This window comes from Micromonas pusilla (genome assembly GCF_000151265.4).
Source record: "Micromonas pusilla CCMP1545 genomic scaffold MICPUCscaffold_2, whole genome shotgun sequence".
Classification (NCBI taxonomy): Eukaryota; Viridiplantae; Chlorophyta; class Mamiellophyceae; order Mamiellales; family Mamiellaceae; genus Micromonas; species Micromonas pusilla.
In genome coordinates, this window is record NW_003315883.1 from 100,736 (window position 1) to 120,385 (window position 19,650).

Genomic DNA, 19,650 nt, shown 5'->3' on the forward strand with positions numbered 1-19,650 from the left:
GCAAGGACACGGGATACGCGGGAGGATTTGGAGGCGGAGGTAACGCGGAGGTGTTTAACACTTGGGCGGCGCGGCGACGCCGGCGGATGTGCGTTCGGTGTCTGACCGCTTCCCATACGCTCCCGTTCGCGCGGTGAACGCCGATCCTTAAGGACTTTTCTTCCCGGCGATTCTTTCCGCCCGCACCTCGCTGGTTTCAATCCCGACACACCTCGGCGCCTTTCAACTCCACCACTGACGCCTATCAACTCCATCTGACGCCTATCAACTCCACCCACCAGGTGCGGCTACGTGAGCGACCGCGTGCTCGGGAACGCTTTGGACGCGCGCAAGCCGTCGCGCGCGGATGCGCGGCTGCTCGCGTCGTTGGGGCGGGAGGTGGTGGAGGCGATGGACGCGGCCGCGGCGCTGGCGGCGCCGACCGCGATCGGGGGGAGGAGGCGCGCGGCGAGCGGCGACGACGACGGCGACGACGGCGACCGGGCGAAAGTCCTTAAGGAACGGCGTTCACCACGCGAACGGGATCGTACGGGGACCGGTGTAGACGCTTCGGGCCCGCGCGGGGAGGTGACGTACCCGCGGTGTTTCTTCCTGTACGACACGCTGATGTTCTTCGTGTTCAAGGTGAAGGCGAAGCGCGTCGGTGGGGGCGGCGGGGGGGTGCGGGCGACCGCGGGGGGAAGCCGCGCGCGGAGATGACGCGCCGATCGGAGGGCAACTTTTTTCCGGAGCTCAGGCGCGTTCTATACAAAATGTTCATCGGGCAGTTGAAAGGAGACGCGATCAAGTGTTGAAACCGATCTCTGGGTGAAAAACTTTTGTATAGATCGCACCTCAGTTCGTTCGCGCCGACCAAGACAGAAAAAAATTCAGAAAAAATTGGCCGTTTGAGAGAGTCTGGTCGTCTCTTCGCGTCCACTACAGATCGTCGCGTCGTCGCGTCGCGTTCGCTTCGCTCCCGCCGTTCGCACCGCGCGCGGAGGACGCCGCGCGAAGAGGAAGCGCTCTCCTTTCCTCTCGTCTCGTCTCGTCTCGTCTCGTCTCGACCGGTCGCCGCCGCGCGCGGACGCCGGTCGTTTACGTCGTCCGTCGCTCGCGGATCTCGAGAGAAGGCACCTCGGTCCCACCTCCTCCCTCCCCCCGCGCGTCATGGGCCAGTGCTTCTCCACCCCCGCGGAGAAGAAGAAGAAGAAGTACGAGGTCCAAGACTCCGCGCCGAACTCCCCGGAGAAGCCCGCGAGGAAGAAGCCGGCGCCGTCGTCGTCGTCGTCGTCCGAGAAGAAGACCGACGCCGCCTTAACCGCGACGTCGAAGACGAAGACGAAGGGCGGCGGCGGCAGCAACAACAAAAAGGGCGCGCCGCAGCTGTCGCCGGTGAAGCCGAAGCTCGACCCGAAGGACTTCATTTACGTCAACCGCCGCGGCGAGAGGCTGTGTAAGCCCCCGGGGAGCGTCGACGGGCAGCAGTTCGTGATCGACGGGTGCGAGGACTGCGAGATTTACATCCTAGGTGCGTTCTATACACTGGTCCCCATACGACCGCGTTCGCGTGGTGAACGCCGATCCTTAAGGACTTTTCCCGGCGCGTCTCTCCGCCCAGGGTCCCTCGCTTTCAATCCCCGTCCTCGACGCCTTTCAACTTCAACTGACGCCTTTCAACTCCACCCCGACATTCGCTCGTATGGAACGACCCTAAGACCACTGCGACAGCGTGACGATCGACGACTGCAAGCGATGCGTCGTCGTGATCGGGCCGACGGAGGGGTCGATATTCATTCGCGACTCGGAGGACTGCAAGTGCGTCTTCATGTGCCGGCAGTACCGCAGCCGCGACTGCGTGAACGTGGACACGCACCTGCACGTCACGACGCGGCCGATCATCGAGACGTCCGCGAACATGCGTTTCGCGTGCTTCGACTTTCACTACGATAAGCTCGAGGCGCAGATGGCGACCGCCGGGATATCGCGGTTTCAAAACTTTTGGAGCCACGTGTTCAACTTCAACCCGGAGACGCACGCCACGTGGAGCCTCATGGACCCGAAGATCACGGCGTTCTCGCAGCTGATTGGCGGGGCGTACGGCACCGGTGCCGAGCTCCCGGATTTTCCCGCGCTCGAGGGAGTGAGTGAAGCGCTGAAGGACGGCGCGGCGCCGCCGTCGTGCTGTCGGACGTGGGGCGAACGCGAACCGCCGGCGGCGGCGACGGGCGGTGAGACCGCTTCCCGTGCGCTCCCGTTCGCGTCTCGATCGTCGTTTCTTGATAAGGCGCACTTTCCTTTCCTTTCCTTTCCTTTCGCGCGCTATGTTATGAACCTCACGTTCGTTTTGACACGTGTGAGTTATATCCACCAATCATGCTATCCCCGCGCGACTGACATCCCCACGCGTCTTTCCTCGACCTATTATTCAAAAATAGACGGCGACCTCGGGACGTCGACAGGCGGCGGGGCGCGCGACGGCTGCCTGATATTGATCCCGGCCGCCGACGCGAAGATGGCCGGAGAGTTGTTGCAGATGGCCGACGCCGCGAAGGTGCTGCTGATGCGGACGAACGACTGCCAGCTGTCGGAGCCGTGGCTGAGGACGTTTTTAACCGAGGGCGGCGTCGCCGCGAACGAAGTCGCGAAGCTCGCGAAACAGCTGTCGACGGGACGCGCGATCGGTCTCGAGTTTGGCGGCGACGGGTGCGCGGACGCGATGCGCGGCGTCGCCTCCTCGGGCGGGTTCGCGATGCTGGAAGACCCGGACCAGTACGCGGAGTGGAGGTACATGGGCGTGGAGGGGTGAGGGGACGGACGGACGGGATGGATGGATGGACGGACGGTCGCGCGATGTGAATCGTACGCGTAGTAGTCTATTCATCATTCCGTTCCGCGCGCGGTCGTGCATCATCATGACCTACAGTACTTACTCCGTCAATTCACGCTAATTCGCGGCTGAAAGGGCGTACTGTAGTACAGTACATCACGCGTTCGAATACTCCAGCCACTTCGTCATGTTCGATCCGTAGGGATCGATCGACCGGTCGCGCTTCGCGCGCGCGTCGCGGTTCGCCTCGCGGAAGTCCACGCCGCACGCCTCGCAGACGTCGTCGCCGTGCGGGACGCACACGCGTATCGGCGTCAGGCACTCGTCGAGCTCGTAGACGTTCTTATCGTAGCCGCCGTCGCGAGAAGTCGCGATCGCGTCTCGCGCGCGTCGCCTCGCGTCGTTTCCTTCGAGAAAGTTTACATCGCATCTGTCGCATCGCTCGACGCGGTGCTCGCCGCAGACGCGGACCGTCGCGCCGCGCTCGTTCAGGTCGAGCGATCTCGATCTCGCGGCGAATGGACGCAGCGAGTCGCGGTCGCGGTCGCCGTCGCGCCGGGGTGGGGGGAACAGGAAAGCGTGCATGGGAGAGACGCGCGGGACGGGGAGGACTGACGCGACGCGACGGGACGTTTTCGTGCGTTCTTTTACTCGGACAAACCGAGGCGACTTCAGGCGTTAGGCGCGTTCAGTTCTATACAAAAGTTTTTCACCCACCGCTCGGTTTCAACATTTGATCGCTCCCCCTTTCAACTGACCGATGAACATTTTTTGATTGGCCCTTCTATCATATCAGATCAGTCGGTGTACGTTGTACGCGAAAAAGCTACGACGCGCGTCACTCCACCCACCGCGCGCGTCCGATGTCCGCCTGCCCGCTCCGTGAGCACGGCGATGTCGGGCGGCTCGGAAGCGTCGTCCCTCACGTGCGGCGTCGTGGGCGTTCGAGACGACGCGCCCGTCGACCGCGCGAGCGAAATCGAGCCACAGCCGCTAGCACGGGATAAGAGCTTCGACGCCGCGAAGAGGCGAAGAGAACAAGACGCGCGCAACAAGCGGGAGAAACGAGCGCGCGCGGCCGCGGGGATCGTCGAAGTAGTTGTACCAAAGAAGAAAATGAGCGCCGCGGAGAGATACAGGGCTAATCGCGAGCGCATGACGATCGCTCAGAGAGTGGTTTATCGTAGGAAGGACGCCGCGTCGCATCGAGCCAGGTATACATCGACATACGTTCGAGACGACATACTTTCGAAGCTCGAGCCCGTCGCGCACGGTCTCGCGAAAGAAGAAGCCTGGTCACTGTACAAGTATATACGATCAACCTTCCCGAAAGAAGAATCGGGCGTGCCGGACGATCACGAGGAGACGACGGCAGCGGCGGCGGACGTCGTGATGACCGAGCCGAGCCGGGCAAAGTCCTTAAGGATCGGCGCGCGCCCCGCCAACGCGGTCGTATGGGGACCAGTCAGCGTGATGACCGAGCCGGTGAAAAAGACGAGAGATGCGCCGGCAAAAGTCCTTAAGGTTCGGCGTTCACCCCGCGAACGCGGTCGTATGGGAACCAGTGTAGACGTCCCCGCCGCCTTCGCGACGGCGGCGGCGGACGCGTGCCAGCACCAGAACGTGTTGGCACCAGTGAAGATGGAGGCGGACTACGATAACTACGATAAGCAACAGAAAGAGTCGCAGTCGCAGTCGAAGGATGGACTCGTCGCGCGTTCGGACGTGGGGTCGCTCGCGCCCGCGACGCTCGAGCCCGGGAGCGTCTTGATGACCGCGGAGACGTACTGCGCGCTGCTGATTCGACGCGGGTTCACGCCGCTCGTGTCCGGGGAGCGATGCCCGCGCGTGGAGGGGATAGCGGCGACGGTGTAGGCTATGAACACCGCTACTGTCGCGCTACTCGATGATCCAATCGCCGTCCTCGCTCCCCGCCATCTCCTGCGCGAGCCTCGACGGCGGCAGCCGCGACGGCCACATCTCCGCGTGGTTCCTTCTGAACCAACTCGACGTGAAGAGATTCAACTCGCTCGCCTTGGACGTCGACAAGTCGACGACGTCGCCCATCTTGACGTGGTGCTGCGACGCGATAGGCCGAGGGAAGACACGTGTCAGTCACGCGAGGATGTTATTGGTGGATATACTTCACACGTGTCAAAACGAACGTGAGATTCATGACATAGCGCGCGAAAGGAAAAAACGAACTCCTTAAGAAACGACGATCAACGCGCGAACGGGGTCGTACGGGAAGCAGTCTCACCGTGACGTGCGCGCCGTCGATGTACGCCACTCCGACCCTGCTGTTCCATCGAAGCGTCATCGTCTCCTCGGGGTCATAGAACCCGTGCCCGCTCGACGGCGGCGGGATGTGATCGTGATAGATCGGCTCTCGATCCATGAACTGCAGGGCCATTCCATACAAGCGAATGTCGGGGTGGAGTTCATAGGCGTCAGTTGGAGTTGAAAGGCGTCGATGGCGGGGAATGAAAGCGAGGGGTGGGAGGAGAGAGACGACGGCAAAAGTCCTTAAGGATCGGCGTTCACCACGCCGACGCGGTCGTATGGGAACCAGTGTATAGAACGCGCCTGCATGCGTCGGCTCGCGTAGTGCATCGGCTTTCCCCCCGCGCTTCGCATCGCCGCGGTGGACCCCGCGGCGGTGCACGCTGAGGGTAATTGTCCATACGAGCGATGATATCGGGGTGGAGTTGAAAGGCGTCAGTGGTGGAGTTGAAAGGCGGGCGTCGCGGTGTGTGCGTCGGGATTGAAACCAGCGAGGGGTGATGGGCGGAGAGATGCGACGGCAAAAGTCCGTCCTTAAGGATCGGCGTTCACCGCGCCGACGCGGTCGTATGGGAACCAGTGTGAGATGGGACGCGCCCCGCACGCCGCTGGACCGGACGTGGAACCAAAACTCTCCGTCGCCGTCGCCGCTGTTAGTAGTATCATCGCCGCTAGTAGTATCATCGCCGCTATTAGTATCGTCGTCGTGGCCCTTCTCCCCCTTCCGCTTGCCGACCTGCACGCTGTACCTGGACACCGCGCCCGGGGACGGGTGCGCGATGAGGACGTCGTTGAGCGCCGGCGGGAGCGATTCGCCGCCTGGCGATTGATCGGTCAGCGATTGGTCGAGGGAGGACACGTGTCAGTATCGCGTGCACGTTATTGGTGGATATTGTTCCCACGTGTCAAAACGTGAGGTTGACAGCGCGCGAAATACAGGTACGTCGAAACAGACGCCGCAGCCGCGACGGAATCGAATCGAATCGAATCGAATCGGCGTCGGCGTCGGACGCACCGACGACGACGCCTAAGCGCGCGAGCGGCGTCGGCGCCGTCGCGCCACTCAGCACGTCCGTCAAAAAGGGCCCCACGTCCACGCTCGTGCACCCGCACAGGTGACCGACGCTTCGTCGCATGTCCAGCGGCTCTTTGGGCCATTCCATACAAAGCGTTATCGGGGTGGAGTTGAAAGGCGTCAGAAGCGGAGTTGAAAGGCATCGAGGTCGGGGATTGAAACCGTGGGGTGGGCGGAGAGAATCGCCGGGCGAAGTAATTAAGAAACAGCGTTCACCACGCGAACGGGGTCGTATGGGAACCAGCGTATAGAACGCACCTTTGCTTCGGTACAACGTCGCGAGATCCTGCAACGACGCGCGGTCGGTGTTGACGCCTACGTTTCGGGGTGAACGAACGCGTCGGGTCAGTCGGGTCAGTCTCGCCGGTCGAGCGGCGCGCGTTGAAAGGGCGACGAAAGGAAAGGGCGAAGAGAGAGAAAGTCCTCAAGGAATGAAGTTCACAACGCGAACGCGGTCGTATGGGAAGCAGTCTCGACGCGGGGAGCGGTCCGAATCATCATCCATCTATCGTCTCACCTAGGAGCGGAGTGTCGTCCTCGATGAGATGCGACGCGATGAGCGTCGTGCCGTCGCCGCCGAGCGCGACGACCAGGTCCGCGTCTCGCACGTGCTCTCGCGTGATCTCCGAGCGCATCACGCTCGTCGTGGACGTGACCCCCATGTCTCGCAGGAGCGTCGTGATCCGATCGACCTGATGCACGAGGGTCGTTCCGAACAAAATGCGATGTCGGGGCGGAGTTGAAAGGCGTCAGAAGCGGAGTTGAAAGGCGTCGAGGCCGGGGATTGAAAGCGAGGGGCGGGCGGAGAGAGACGACGGCAAAAGTCCTTAAGGATCGGCGTTCACCACGCGAACGCGGTCGTATGGGGACCAGTGTATCGACCTGGTACATGTGCGTGTCGTGTCGGCGCGCGAGCGATTGCATTCGCGCGGGGTCGAAGACGGCTTGACCCGCGGCGGTCGCGATCGCTTCCTGGGCCTTGTACGCGTCGAACGCGGTCTGCTTGATGACGAGGAGGAGGCGGTTGAAGGAGACCATATCGCGGGTGGTTTGGGTGGGGCGATAGAGGACGGAGCGCCCCGCGCCCCGGCGCGATGCAACAAATGAATGAACGTTCGCGACCTCGCTTTTCGCTTTTCGGTGCCCACAGCAAATTCTGCCAGTCCAAGAATCCAGTCTCGATCAACTGACCTTTCGTCGACCCCGACGCCGTGGTTTCGGACTCGGCCCGACCCCTCGCGCCGTCGCTTTCGAGCGAACGCTTCGATCGCGCCCCCCGAAAAAATCTTCGCTTCGCGCGCGTCGCTGAGCTGGCCGCGTCCAACGACTTCGCGCCTTTTCCTTCGTCGTCGACGCGCGAGGAAGCTGAGATCTCCGCGCGCGCGCCTCGCCCCCGCGCGCACACGAGATCGATGTCGTCCGCGACGGCGCCGCGCGTCCGCGCGTCCGCGCCGCGCGCGCGCCTCCCGCGTCCGACGACGACGACGACGACGACGACGCGCCGCCCCGCCGCGGCGTCCGCGTCTCCGCTTCATCGTCGGAGTCTTCTTCGAAGGGGACGCGTCGCCGCGCGCGCCGCGTCCGCGTCCGCGGACGCCCCGCCGCCGAATACGCCGCTGCGAATGATCGTCCTCCGGCACTCGGACTCGTGCACGGAGGACGCGTCGCTGAAGGACCACGATCGGCCGCTCACGTCGCGAGGGCGCGCGCTCGCGAACGGGCTCGCGAAGGCGCTCGCGGCGAGCGACGACGGTGAGACTGCCTCCCATACGACCCCGTTCGCGTGGTGCACGCCGTTCCTTAAGGACTTTTCCCGTCGTCACTCTTCACCCGCGCTTCCCTTTCAACGTTTGCCCGGTAAGACGTTCGACTGACCGATCGCTTCACCCACGCAGGCGGCGACGGCGCGTGGGGCGCGCCCGACCTCGTCCTCTGCAGCGCGTCCACGCGATCGCGCGAGACGCTCGAGGAGCTCGTGCGCGCGCACGCGCCGATCGGCGACGCGACGACGCACTTCCTGGGGAGTCTGTATCACTTCGCCGCGATGGACGGCGTCACCGCGGCGCACCTGAAGGAGACCATCGTCAAGACGTCGGAGGTGAGACTGGAAGATGAGATCACAGACTGCGACTGCTCCCCGTACGACCACGTTCGCGTGTTGATCGTCGTTTCTTAAGGCGTTCGTTATTTCGCGCGCTATGAACCTCACGTTTTGACACGTGGGATTTATCTCCACCAATCATATGTGTACGCGACTGACACGTGTCTTCCCTCGGCCAATGAATGATATCGCAGGCGGCGGCGGCGGAGAAGAAGAAGAACGGCGGCGGCGGCGGCGGCGTGAAGACGGTGATGTGCATCGGGCACAACAAAGGGTGGGAGGAGGCCGCGAGCGAGTTCGCGGGCGAGCCCGTGAAGCTCAACGTCGCGAACGCGGCGCTGTTGGAATACGTCGGCGACGGCGGGGAGGACTGGGCGAAGGTGTTCGACGGCGCGCGAGGCGCGGGGGGGCTAGGAGAGAAATCAGGCGCGTCCTCCGTTCTGTGATCACACTGGTCCCTGTACGACCGCGTCGGCGCGGTGAACGCCGATCCTTAAGGACTTTACTTCCCGGCGCATCTCTCCGCCCAGGGTCCCTCGCTTTCAATCCCGACACACCTCAGCGCCTTTCAACTCCGCTTCTGACGCCTTTCAACTCCACCCCGACGAAAATCATCGACGCTCAGAATCCGAGTCCACGTTCGTCCCCGCGCGGTGGAGGGTCGTTCGCGTCGTGGAGCACGGCGTGACGACGCCGCCGCCGCCGCCGGAGCGGCCGGAGGACGACACGTGGGGGGGGGAAGGGCTCACCCCGGTGCCGTCCGCGTGACGAAGACGCGTCAAGAGTCGTCGAGAGACAGACGCGTTCGTTCGTCGGGAGCCGATGCAATTCTTCTACGTATAATCAGATTCTTTTTCACCTACGTGTACGTGTACGAGTACCTTCGTACGAGTACTCGCGCCTAAACCTCCTACGCGCGCCTCCCTCCTCTCTCTCTCTGTCATCAGAACGCCGCGAACTCGCCGACGGCGTCCCCGAACGCGGCCGCGCCCGCGCCCGCGAGCTCCGGCGCCTCCGTCAGCACCCCCCCAGCCAACATCCGGTGCGCGACGTCCGCGATTGGAGACACTTCCTCCACGTCGTGCGACACGACGACGACGGCGCGATCTCGTCTGCGGGGTGAATGAAGTTCGAAGTTCGTTCAAAGGCGACGTCCGTCGGGGTGAGCGTTCAAAGGCGTCGTGGGGTCGAACGTTACGTTGAAACCGAGGAAGGAAAAGTCCTTAAGGATCGGCGTTCACCACGCCGACGCGGTCGTATGGGGACCAGTCATACCTGAGCGCGTCGAGCAGCGCCACGACGTCCGCTCGCGCTTTCCAGTCCAACCCCGCGAGCGGTTCGTCAAGGCACAGCACGTGCGGGTCGCGGACGAGCTGTATCGCGAGCGCGAGCCTGCGCTTGTACCCCCCGGATAGGGAGCGGACTTCGGTGTCGAGGGGAACGTCGAGCATGCCGACGGCTTCGAGCGCGGATTGCATCCGCGTCGCGAGCTCTGAGGGAGGGGTGGAGTTGAAAGGCGTCGCGGTCGGGCGTTGAACGCGAGGGATGGGCGAAGAGAGAGTCCGGGAAAAGTCCTTAAGGATCGGCGTTCACCACGCGAACGGGGTCGTACGGGGACCAGTGTCAGATAGAACGCACCTCGTCTTCGCGGGTAGTACTCCGCCTTGGTCGGCCATCCGAACGTGAGCTCCGAGAGGACGGTCCGGCCGAGGAAGTGCCGCTCCGGGAACTGAAACACGATCCCCACGCGCGCGTTCCGTAACGCGGACGGCAAGTGATCATCTAACGGCAGGTCGCTGAACGTTATGACCCCCCCCGTCGGCTCCGCGAGGCCGCTGAGGGTCGCCGTTCCGTGCGAGCGATGATATCGGGGCGGAGTCGAAAGGCGTCAGAAGTGGAGTCGAAAGGCGTCGAGGTGTGAGCGTCGGGATTGAAGGCGAGGGACCCTGGGCGGAGAGAGACGCCGGGAGAGAAAGTCCTTAAGGATCGGCGTTCACCACGCGGACGCGGTCGTATGGGGACCAGTGTGAATACGAACGCGCCTGACGAGCGTGAGGAGCGTGGACTTGCCGTGCCCTGATCGACCGACGAGGAGGCACAGCCCTCGCGGCGACAGCGACAGGCTCGTGCGCCCGGTCAAGATCTTCGCGCCGCTGCCGACGGGGGTGTACTCCAGGTCTCTGATCACGAGGCCGCCGCGCGAAGACGCCGGGGGCACGGCGGCGTCCGCGGACGGCGACGGCGGCGACGGCGACGGCGACGACGACGACGACGACGACGACGACGACGACGACGACGACGCGCGTCCTCGGACGACGCGTCTTCGCGCGGGCGCGCGGGGGGTCGCGACGACGCCGCCGCCGCCGCCGCCGCGCCGTCGCGTCGTCGCGCGGTGCGGCGAGGACGAGGACGCGCGCGCGTGCGACGCCGCGCGCGCGGTCGTCGCGACGGTCGCGGGCATCGCCGTCGTCTCGCGCGGGCGAGAGTACAGCTGAGTGCGTTCGCGGCGGGACGAGATGTGGCATTTCTCACAGCGCGCGAGGCGCTTCGGCCGTCGGTCAGTTGGGAGAATTGCGGGTCAGCTTGACAGTTGACGCGGCTGCCTCGATCGGTCAGCTGAGTGGTTTGAAACGAACGAAACCGCGGAATTAATTTTGCACCCGTTGGCCCCGCTTTTCTGCCGGATCCACCAGTGTCGCCGCGCGCACCCAGCCGCGATGCGAGCCGCGATGGCGACACGCCGCGCGCCCTCGCCGACGCCCGCGGTATCGCGCGGACGCGCGGCGCGCGCGTCGTCCGCGACGCGCGCGGACGCGACGCGTCGCCGCGCGTCGTCGTCGCGCGCGGGCGCGGAGTCGTCGTCGATCATTCTCTCGTGCGATTTCTCCCATTCGACGTCCCGCGTCGACGATCTGCCGACCGCGCGCCGCCGCGTCGCCGCGCCGACGGCGTTCCCGACGCGACGACGCCGCGACGCCGCGACGAGCGCCGCGGGCGTCCGCGCGCGCGCGTTCCCGCAGGGCAAAGAGCGCGGGAGGGTGTCGTACGTCGATCAGTACTTCGGCCCCTCGCCGCCGTCGAAGATTCGTCGCGGGAGGGAGAGGACGAATCAGAAGACCGATCCCGGCGATGACGACGCCGACGACGACGACGACGACGACGCCGTCGCCGACGTCGCCGACGTCGCCGTCGCCGCCGCCGACGACGACGACGACGACGACGACGCGCGGAAGTTTCTCGGCGCGAGCGCGGTCGCGCTCGTCGCGTGGACGGCGCACGTGCGAGCGAAAAAGGCGCGCGAGGCGGACGCCGCGACGACGACGACGCGCGAGCCCACATCTCGGGTTCCCTCCGCGAAGGATCGCATCCGCGCGAAGAAAATCGAGCGCGAGATGAAAGAGACGATCTCTCGCGCGCGCGCGGAGGCGTCGCGGAAGACGGAGCTCGAGCGCCTGAGAGCGCGCGCGGAGACGCAGAGACGGGAGGATGCGATCGCACGGGCGAAGCGAGAGAGGGAAAACGCGACGGAACGCGAGCGGCGGGCGAGAGAGGCGAAGAAGCGTCTGGAGGAGCGCGAGAAGCGCATCACAGACGCGAAGACGACGGCGGCGAAGACGACTAAGACGAAGGGTACTACTACCTTGTTGAAGGGCCCTGGTAACGCATCGAAATCGAGCGTTACAAGTACGACGACGACGACGAAGTCGACGTCGACGTCGACCGCGTCCGAAAAGTTGTTCGACCCGGTTCGCGTCAAGGCTTCTGAGGTGCGTTCTATACACTGGTCCCCATACGACCGCGTTGGCGATGTGAACGCCGATCCTTAAGGACTTCGCCCGTCGCATCTCTGCGCCCACCCCTCGCTTTCAATCCCCGCCCGCGACGCCTTTCAACTCCAACTGACGCCTTTGAACTCCACCCCAACGTCGCTTTGTATGGAACGGCCCTGAGACGGCTGCGAAGTTCACGGACAAGTACTTCCCCGGCGTCGGCGAAAAGCCGGTGATGGTCCGCAAGGGCGGTCGGTGGCGATTCGATCAACCCCTGCCCGCGGACGCGAAACAAGCCGCGATCGAGACGAGGCGAAGGGAGGAAGGGAGGGCTATCGCGGCTGAGGAGTGGCAAGCCGGCGTCGATCGCTTTTGGTCGTCGGCGATCGCGTCGGTGAACGAGGCGGGCGCCGCGGTGACGTCGCTGCCGATGAAGATCGCGCCGAGGGTGTTCACCGCGCTGACGGACGAGGGGCGTGATCGTGCGATCGCGAAGCACGAGAAGCGCGAGGAAGCGAAGAAGGCGAAGGCGAAGGCGGCGAAGGATCGAGACCAAAAAAAACCGACGTCGACGACGACGACGTCGTCGCCGACGTCGCCGCCGCCGCCGGCGAAGCTGCCGTACCCGTCCCCGACGCGACTCCTCCGCGAGAACGTCGCGAAGACGTACGCCGCGTCCTCGGACGTCGTGAAGAAGTACGCCGCGGTCGTGGACGCGTCGCCGCCGCCGTTCCTCGGCCGCGTCTCGGCGGCGACGGGGCTGGCGCCGTCCGCCGTCGCCGCCGCCGCGCTAGGTGCGTTCTGTCTCACACTGGTCCCCATACGACCGCGTCGGCGCGGTGAACGCCGTTTCTTAAGGACTTTACTTCCCGTCGTCTCTCTCCGCCCAGGGTCCCTCGCTTTCAATCCCGACACACCTCGACGCCTTTCAACTCCACTTCTGACGCCTTTCAACTCCACCCCGACGTTCGCTTTTAAAGCGCTCGCGGCGGGGGTTTCCTTGGCGGGGGTCGTCGGCGGCGGCGGAACGCGAGGGGAACGATCGGAGGGGAACGATCGTCGTCGTTCGACGCGCGGCATCGCGAATACCGATGCCGTCGACGCCGCGGGCGCTGCTAGCGGGGAGACGCGGAGAGAGGAGTCATCACTCTCGGAGGAGCTCGAGGCGGACCGCGAGGCGCAGCGGCGGCGGTGGCGAAACGCGGTGGGCGACGACGAAGAATCTGATTCGTCCACGTCGGCGCCACGTGGCGGCGTTCAATTGAACGATGTGGACGGTGCCGTCGACGACGCGTCGTCGTCGTCTGACGAGTCATCTGATGATGCTGACGTGGCGGACGCGGACGTCGAGGACGCGCGACGGCTCGGCGAGGACATCGTCCGCGAGATGACGACGGCTTCTTCGACCGCGACGGCGGCGGCGGCGGCGGCGGACGCCGACGACGACGACGATGATTCAAATTATTCCAACGACACGGAAGCAGACGCGAAGCGCCGCCGCGACGCGAAGCTTCGCGCGGAAGCGAGCGTGATGTCCGAGTACGCCTCCGCGGACTCCCCGACGTCGCCGGGTGGGACGGGGTGGGACGAGCGGGAGCTGCGCGAGATGAAGAAAAAGTTTCGCGACTTTCTTCGCGACACCAAGGCGAAATGATCGATACGAGCGATGAGGGCGGCGAGGGCATCGTATCGTCAGTCGTAGCGAGGGGGCGCGGGCGGGGGATGAAGGCGCGCTTCGCTGCGGAGGCGGCGCGCGCGCGCGCGCGATGTGATCTGATCATCAAACGCAGAGAGAGTTCTCCGGTAGGGGACGCTCGCATCGAAATAAATGTAACTTCGCTCTCTCCGCGAAATTCTCCAGTCCGAGCACTGATCATCATCAGTGGTTTCGCGCGCGAACAGACCGACCTCTGGCGCCACCCAGGCCACCTCGTCCGGTCGACGTCATCGAGATCGCTTCCGTCGGCGTTCGGTCGTCGTCGCGCCCCTTCGCGCGTCTCGCGCGCCTCACTCTGCGACGCGCGCGCGCACGCCCGTGCCGCGTGAATCGCCGCCACCGCGCGTCTCATCGCGTCGCGTCGCGTCGCGTCGATCGACCGCGCGCCCGCGAGCGCGTCGTCGCCGATCCGATCGATCGAACGTCCACGGAAGGACGAAGGCTGCAGAAGGCACGCAAATAAATAATCTTCTGACGTCACCGCAACGGCCGCGACCGCCACCGAACGCGAACGGAACGGAACGACCGACGGACGATCTCGCGACGATGCCGACGCTCGAGCCGTTCGCGGACCTCGCCGCGCGCTTCCGCGCGCACCACAACAACTCCCTGAACGTCGCGCTGCACATGATCACGACCCCCGCGGGCGTCCTCGCCGCTCTGATCCTGGCGCTGCAGCGACCGGAGATCTCGCTCGAGGTCGTCCGCGGCGTCGTCGGCGCGTACGTCCTCTCGCTCGCGTTCATTCTTCTTCGCGGCGGCCATCTCGCGGCGTTCTTCTGCACCGCGGCGACGATGGCCGCGCTGACGCACGCGGCGACGGCGCTCGCGCCGACGCTCTCCGTCGTCGACGCCGTGAAGCTCTTCGCGGTGGCGTACGTCGGGCAGGAGCTCGCTCACGTGATCACGGGAGAGACGACGTTTCAGGCGCGTTCTATCATCACACTGGTCCCCATACGACCGCGTCGGCGTGGTGAACGCCGTTTCTTAAGGACTTTTGCGGGCGCATCTCTCCGCCCAGGGTCCCTCGCTTTCGATCCCCGCCCTCGACGCCTTTCAACTCCGCTTCTGACGCCTTTCGACTCCACCCCGACGACGAATGCTTCGTACGGAACGCCCCTCAGTCCACGTACATGTCTAAGCGGTCGTGGCCCGCGCTGCTGCTGGAGCACACGTACTACCTCCTCCCACTGTGCTTCGACGCGCTGTTCACGCTGAAGGAGTCGTTCGCGACGTGGATCGTCGCGCACGACTACGTCGTGCGATGCAAGCTCACGAGCGCCAAGGACAAAGCGGTGAGACGGCAGACTGCTTCCCATACGACTCCGTTCGCGCGTCGATCGTCGTTTCTTAAGGAGTTCAGGAGTTCTTTCCTTTCGCGCGCTATGTTATGAACCTCTCGTTTTGACACGTGGGAATGATATCCACCAATCACACGCACGCACGACTGACACGTACGCGTCTTCTCTCGACCAATCGTCGCAGGCGTTGCGCGCGGTGAAAGATTTCGTCACCGCCGAAAACCCGGACCGATCGTGCACCGCGCACTGGTGAGACTGCTTCCCATACGACCCCGTTCGCGATGTGAACGCCGTTCCTTAAGGACTTTTGCCGTCGTCACTCTTCACCCGCGTTTCCCTTTCAACGTACGTTTGACCGGGAAGACGTTCGACTGACCGATCGCTTCACCCACGCAGGTGGTACCAGAAGCTCGAGGGTTCGGTCAAGGACGCGTTCACGCACTGCATGGGGTGCGACCCGATGAAGAAGATGTTCACCGATCGGTTCCGACCGGACGCGTACAACGTCGATCCGATCCCGGCGATGAACGAGATCTACGTCGCGTCCAGCCACCACGAGAACAACAGCGACACCGTGTTCTACACTCAGGCGCGTTCTATTCCTTCACACTGACTGGTTCCCATACGACCGCGTCGGCGTGGTGAACGCCGTTCCTTAAGGACTTTATCTCCCGGCGCATCTCTCCGCTCACCACCCCTCGCTCACAATCCCGACACACCTCACGCCTTTCCAACTTCAACTGACGCCCATGAACTCCACCCCGACTTCGCTTTGAACGATGGACAATTACCCTCAGCACTGCGACGGCCCGTGGAGCGTCTACCCGTTCTGTCACGTCTACCGCGTCATGCTCGCGGTGAACGAGAACGTTCAGGTGGAGACCATCTTCACGATGCAGAAGAGCGGCGGCTGCCTCAGCGACGGCGACGCCGCGGGGTTCGACTACAATCGCGAGGTGCGTTCTATACACTGGTCCCCATACGACCGCGTTCGCGTGGTGAACGCCGTTCCTTAAGGACTTTTGCCGCCGTCTCTCTACGCCCACCCCTCGCTTACAATACCCGCCCTCGACGCCTTTCAACTTCAACTGACGCCTTTCAACTCCACCCCGACATTCACTCGTATGGAACGACCCTGAGATTCACGTCATCTCCGACTTGCCGACGAAAAACACGGATCGTCGGATCACGCTCAAGCTGCACTACGTCGTCTACCCGAAGTGCTTCGGGTGGATCGGGAAGTTCAAGGGCACGCTCGCGACGTGGTACAACACGACCGCGCGGAACTTGTTCCTCGCGACGATCAAGCCCCGGGGCTTCTTCTGGAAGTTCGCCGCGTGGTGCGTAATTTTCACCACGAAGCGCGTCCGAGAGCTCGAAATGTACGCCGGTCTCAACAACATCGCGCTCGCCGCCGCGCTGTACCTCGCCGGCTTAAAGATCCACCCGCGGTTCTTCATGGCGACGACGTCGTTCACGCACTACTGCATGTACATCGCGACGTACCACCATCGCGACCGGATTAACTTCGGCGTGTTTAAACGCAACGTGGTGTTTTTTAAGACGATCGCGTTGACGCATCTGTGCTGGAACTACCTCGCGAACTTCGTTTACGACCCGGTGTCGATCGGGATGTTGATCGGAGGATACGGCCTCTCGATCGCGGCGACGTCCGCGCTCGGGCTCGATCAGACGTACTTTGGCGTCGAGCTCGGCGCGGTGGAGCCCAACTTCGTGTCGGGGTTCCCGTACAACGTCGTCCCGCACCCGGTGAGAAGCGACTTCATTTAGAGTTGACTGCTCTCGTTTTTGGCGCGTCGTCGCGCGTCGGTTCTGATGAAGGACGACTTTCGTTTCGTCTCGTCTCGTTTCGTTTTTAATTTACTTTCCTTTCAAACGCGACCGCGACCGCGACTCGCCGACTAACCAACGATCTCCCCCAAACATCCCCCCATCCATCGCGTTCAAACCAACCAACGCGCAGATGATCGTCGGCGCGATGGTCGGCCTCGGCGGGTTCCACAAGATGGCGACGTTCCGCGCTTCGACGCCGTACCTCGTCCCGGCGCACTGCCTCATGTACTTGATTCACATGGTACAGGAGCAGGTGTACGACATCTACAAGAACGACTGGCGCGTGAGCGGTAAGGCTATTAATAAGGCGGTTAAGGGCGGCAAGGGGAAGGCGGCGGCGGCGGATCTCTCGCCGTCGTCGCCGACGCGCGCGTCGACGCGGACGCGGAGGAAATCCGTCAAGCTGGCGTGAGAGGAAGGAGAATGAAGGGAGGAAGGGAGGGAGGAAGGGAGGAGAGAGCGTCGCGTCCGCGGCGGCGGTGCGGTCGCGGGCGCGGGCGCTATCGATTGATTTACAACTCCTCACGCGTGATGGTTATGAATGATGGTTATGAATGACGATTTGATCTGATGACCTCGCTTTTTTTTTTTCTGCACGAACTCTCGTTCTTCTCCGCGCCGACGACAGATCTCGTCGTCAGTCCGCGCCGCGCCGCGCCATGGCGCTCGCGTGGCTTTCCCGCGCCGTCCAGGGCCGCCGCGACGCCCTCGGCTCGATCGACGTCTTCGTCCTGACGTGGACGCTCCTCCACGTCTTCTTCACCCTGCGCGACGTCGCGCGCGCGTGCGTCGACGCCGCGCGTCGCCTCGAAAAGCGAACGCGCGCATCGCTCCTCTCGACGCTCCGCGGCGCCGGCGCCGTCACCACCGCCGCCTCCGCGCGCATCGGGCCGTTCTCCGGGTGCGTCCCGGGCGCGCCGCCGGAGGCGCTCGCGGTCGTCGTGAACGACGCGTCGGACGCGCGCGATCCCGTCTCCGTCGCGCGCCTCGCGTCGCTCGTCGTGTGGGCCACCGCGCGCGGGGTATCGCACGTGTCGTTGTACGACCAAGACGGCGCGCTGAAGCGACGCGTCGGGAGCCTGCGCGAGTGCATCGTGCGCGCGACGGTGAGGGAGAGCGGTCATGGCGCGGAGGAGGGGGGCAGGGGGGCCAGGGGGAGGGGGAGGGGGAGGGGGCCGGCGCCGCCCGCGTGCGTGTATCGCGTGCGCGTGGCGGAGACGGACGGCGCGATGGCGACGCGAGAGCGGTTCAGCTGCGGCGGGAAGGCGACGACGACGACGACGACGACGACGGTTGAGAAGACGAACCGACGCGGAGGAGGAGCTGGGGATGGCGGAGGAGAACGCGGACCGTCGCGGGAAGACGAACCACCATCGCGGCAGACGACGGTCGACGTCCTCGAAGCCGGCGACGGCGCCGCCGCGTGGCTCGACGCCGTCGATCGCCGCCGCGACGCGATCGCCGCCGCCGACGCTTCGGTTGGTTCCGACGCTTCGTCTTCTCGCCCGCCGCCGCACACGGTCGAGTCCCTGGAACGTCACGCGAGGGATACGAACCGGCATCTTCCAAACGTCGACCTGTTGATCGTGTTCGGAGAGCACTTCCACCTCGCCGGGTATCCGGCGTGGCAGACGTGGAAGACGGAGATTTATCGCGAGCGCTCGGCGCGGGGCTTCACGCGGGAGCGATTCGAGTCGCTGTTGCGGCGGTACGCGAACACCGCGCGACGGTTCGGGCGGTGACGTTTCGTATTCTTTATTAATTCTTCCGACGTACAGTAGGCATAGATAGACGACGCTATGGGGAGCTCGATAGGGAGGGAACTCGACGACGATAAACAATATTCATTCATTCATCACTGCGAACGGACGGTCCTGTCTCAGACAAATCGAATCGAATCGAATCGACCGATCACTGCCCGCGGCCGCCTCGCCCGCCTCTCCCGCCGCCGCCTCTCCCGCCGCCGCCTCTCCCGCCTCTCCCGCCGCCGCCCGCCCTCGGATCGATCCGCTTAAACATCGGCGCGTTCTTCAGCATGTCCGGAATGACTAGGAACCGGATCTTGCTTCCGCGAATGTACGCGTGCTCCAGTTGGTTCACGCGGCCGTCTCTGCCCGTCTGCGTGATGCCCTCGAGTTGGCAGTTCCAGTTGTCCTCCGACTCGAGGAGCGTGCCGCGGTACGTCTCGCCGTTCTTGAGCTCGATCTGCGATGGCGACGCGACGCGCGCGACGACGGGTGGGGCGGGGTGGGTGGATGAGCGCGTTAGGAGGGAGGGAGGGAGGGAGGATCGAGCGTCGATCGCCCCGAACGAAGATGAAGAACGAATAGGTTTTTTTCCGCCTCGACGCCGCGCGATCGCGTCCGCCGGAAAGCGACGGCGACGCGCGCGCGCGACCGCGCGAGCGCGCCGCCGACGCGCGCGTCCGCGCGTCGAGGATGCTATCGAGAAGAGGACGCACCGTCACCGTGTGCCCCTCGGCTTCGTGCAGGAGTTTCACCGGGATCCCGATCCCTTTGCCGAGTCCGCTAGACATGGCGCGTCAGTAGTGCGCTCCCGCCGCGGATTCGCGAATTGATCGATTCCGCTTCCGATCTCGCGTCGCGCGGGCCGTTCGCCGGCTGCTGCGTTTAACCTCGGCTCGAGACGCGACCGACGCGACGACGACGCGGTCGGAAGGGGGTAGATCTGAGCGAGGCGGTGCGTTCCGCGCGCTCGGCGTTGTGCGAGCCCCCGCCCC

The 19,650-nt window shown here is 64.4% G+C and overlaps 11 protein-coding genes across 11 annotated transcripts in view; 6 read left to right on the forward strand and 5 right to left on the reverse strand.

Moving 5' to 3' along the window:
* MICPUCDRAFT_71044 (uncharacterized protein) overlaps window positions 1-699 on the forward strand; it is a gene marked incomplete at both ends in the record, with an annotated part of 5,495 nt that extends 4,796 nt beyond the window's left edge. The window contains one exon of the mRNA XM_003055798.1: window positions 545-699. Coding sequence (XP_003055844.1) covers window positions 545-699 — 155 coding nt within the window. The remainder of the gene's footprint in view (window positions 1-544) is intronic.
* A 450-nt stretch (window positions 700-1,149) lies between these two features.
* Window positions 1,150-2,788, forward strand: MICPUCDRAFT_55020 (uncharacterized protein; the record flags this gene model as incomplete). The annotated part of the gene is made up of 2 exons (XM_003055799.1): window positions 1,150-1,510; window positions 1,698-2,788. 2 exons carry the CDS (start codon window positions 1,150-1,152, stop codon window positions 2,786-2,788), a joined length of 1,452 nt encoding a protein of 483 aa, XP_003055845.1.
* A 177-nt stretch (window positions 2,789-2,965) lies between these two features.
* MICPUCDRAFT_55021 (uncharacterized protein) lies at window positions 2,966-3,394 on the reverse strand (the record flags this gene model as incomplete). Its single annotated transcript, XM_003056192.1, has 1 exon — window positions 2,966-3,394. The coding sequence occupies one exon, from the start codon at window positions 3,392-3,394 to the stop codon at window positions 2,966-2,968; it is 429 nt and encodes a 142-aa protein (XP_003056238.1).
* A 309-nt stretch (window positions 3,395-3,703) lies between these two features.
* Window positions 3,704-4,684, forward strand: MICPUCDRAFT_55022 (uncharacterized protein; the record flags this gene model as incomplete). Its single annotated transcript, XM_003055800.1, has 1 exon — window positions 3,704-4,684. The coding sequence occupies one exon, from the start codon at window positions 3,704-3,706 to the stop codon at window positions 4,682-4,684; it is 981 nt and encodes a 326-aa protein (XP_003055846.1).
* MICPUCDRAFT_70978 (uncharacterized protein) lies at window positions 4,165-7,205 on the reverse strand (the record flags this gene model as incomplete). The annotated part of the gene is made up of 11 exons (XM_003056193.1): window positions 4,165-4,461; window positions 4,558-4,603; window positions 4,713-4,888; window positions 5,070-5,210; window positions 5,354-5,475; window positions 5,612-5,625; window positions 5,686-5,911; window positions 6,108-6,239; window positions 6,426-6,482; window positions 6,685-6,859; window positions 7,038-7,205. 11 exons carry the CDS (start codon window positions 7,203-7,205, stop codon window positions 4,165-4,167), a joined length of 1,554 nt encoding a protein of 517 aa, XP_003056239.1.
* Window positions 7,206-7,550: 345 nt separating this feature from the next.
* MICPUCDRAFT_55024 (phosphohistidine phosphatase) lies at window positions 7,551-9,173 on the forward strand (the record flags this gene model as incomplete). The annotated part of the gene is made up of 4 exons (XM_003055801.1): window positions 7,551-7,919; window positions 8,063-8,265; window positions 8,463-8,698; window positions 8,894-9,173. Exons 1-4 carry the CDS (start codon window positions 7,580-7,582, stop codon window positions 9,171-9,173), a joined length of 1,059 nt encoding a protein of 352 aa, XP_003055847.1. The 5' UTR covers window positions 7,551-7,579.
* A 357-nt stretch (window positions 9,174-9,530) lies between these two features.
* On the reverse strand, window positions 9,531-10,459 carry MICPUCDRAFT_7011 (ATP-binding cassette superfamily; the record flags this gene model as incomplete). The annotated part of the gene is made up of 3 exons (XM_003056194.1): window positions 9,531-9,760; window positions 9,907-10,103; window positions 10,275-10,459. Coding segments are annotated over 3 exons (612 nt in total), but the record flags the coding sequence as incomplete, so codon positions are not given.
* Window positions 10,460-10,916: 457 nt separating this feature from the next.
* On the reverse strand, window positions 10,917-12,113 carry MICPUCDRAFT_64032 (uncharacterized protein; the record flags this gene model as incomplete). Its single annotated transcript, XM_003056195.1, has 1 exon — window positions 10,917-12,113. The coding sequence occupies one exon, from the start codon at window positions 12,111-12,113 to the stop codon at window positions 10,917-10,919; it is 1,197 nt and encodes a 398-aa protein (XP_003056241.1).
* A 1,975-nt stretch (window positions 12,114-14,088) lies between these two features.
* Window positions 14,089-17,428, forward strand: MICPUCDRAFT_71046 (phospholipidmethyltransferase). The gene is made up of 7 exons (XM_003055802.1): window positions 14,089-14,682; window positions 14,880-15,050; window positions 15,241-15,305; window positions 15,453-15,645; window positions 15,854-16,012; window positions 16,197-16,826; window positions 17,041-17,428. Exons 1-7 carry the CDS (start codon window positions 14,302-14,304, stop codon window positions 17,320-17,322), a joined length of 1,881 nt encoding a protein of 626 aa, XP_003055848.1. The 5' UTR covers window positions 14,089-14,301; the 3' UTR covers window positions 17,323-17,428.
* Window positions 17,429-17,569: 141 nt separating this feature from the next.
* MICPUCDRAFT_38333 (uncharacterized protein) lies at window positions 17,570-18,652 on the forward strand (the record flags this gene model as incomplete). The annotated part of the gene is made up of 1 exon (XM_003055803.1): window positions 17,570-18,652. One exon carries the CDS (start codon window positions 17,570-17,572, stop codon window positions 18,650-18,652), a length of 1,083 nt encoding a protein of 360 aa, XP_003055849.1.
* A 169-nt stretch (window positions 18,653-18,821) lies between these two features.
* Window positions 18,822-19,615, reverse strand: MICPUCDRAFT_31243 (uncharacterized protein; the record flags this gene model as incomplete). Its single annotated transcript, XM_003056196.1, has 2 exons — window positions 19,372-19,615; window positions 18,822-19,115 (listed from the first exon to the last, which is right to left on the reverse strand). The coding sequence occupies exons 1-2, from the start codon at window positions 19,444-19,446 to the stop codon at window positions 18,822-18,824; spliced, it is 369 nt and encodes a 122-aa protein (XP_003056242.1). The 5' UTR covers window positions 19,447-19,615.
* Window positions 19,616-19,650: the final 35 nt, after the last annotated feature.

Bases quoted from the DNA above. Each gene is read 5' to 3' on its own strand.
- MICPUCDRAFT_71046 (XM_003055802.1), top strand. From the start codon at position 14,302: ATGCCGACGCTCGAGCCGTTCGCGGACCTCGCCGCGCGCTTCCGCGCG. The intron at 14,683-14,879 runs GCGCGTTCTATC...AACGCCCCTCAG, and splicing joins CGGGAGAGACGACGTTTCAG to TCCACGTACATGTCTAAGCG. The intron at 15,646-15,853 runs GCGCGTTCTATT...AATTACCCTCAG, and splicing joins ACACCGTGTTCTACACTCAG to CACTGCGACGGCCCGTGGAG.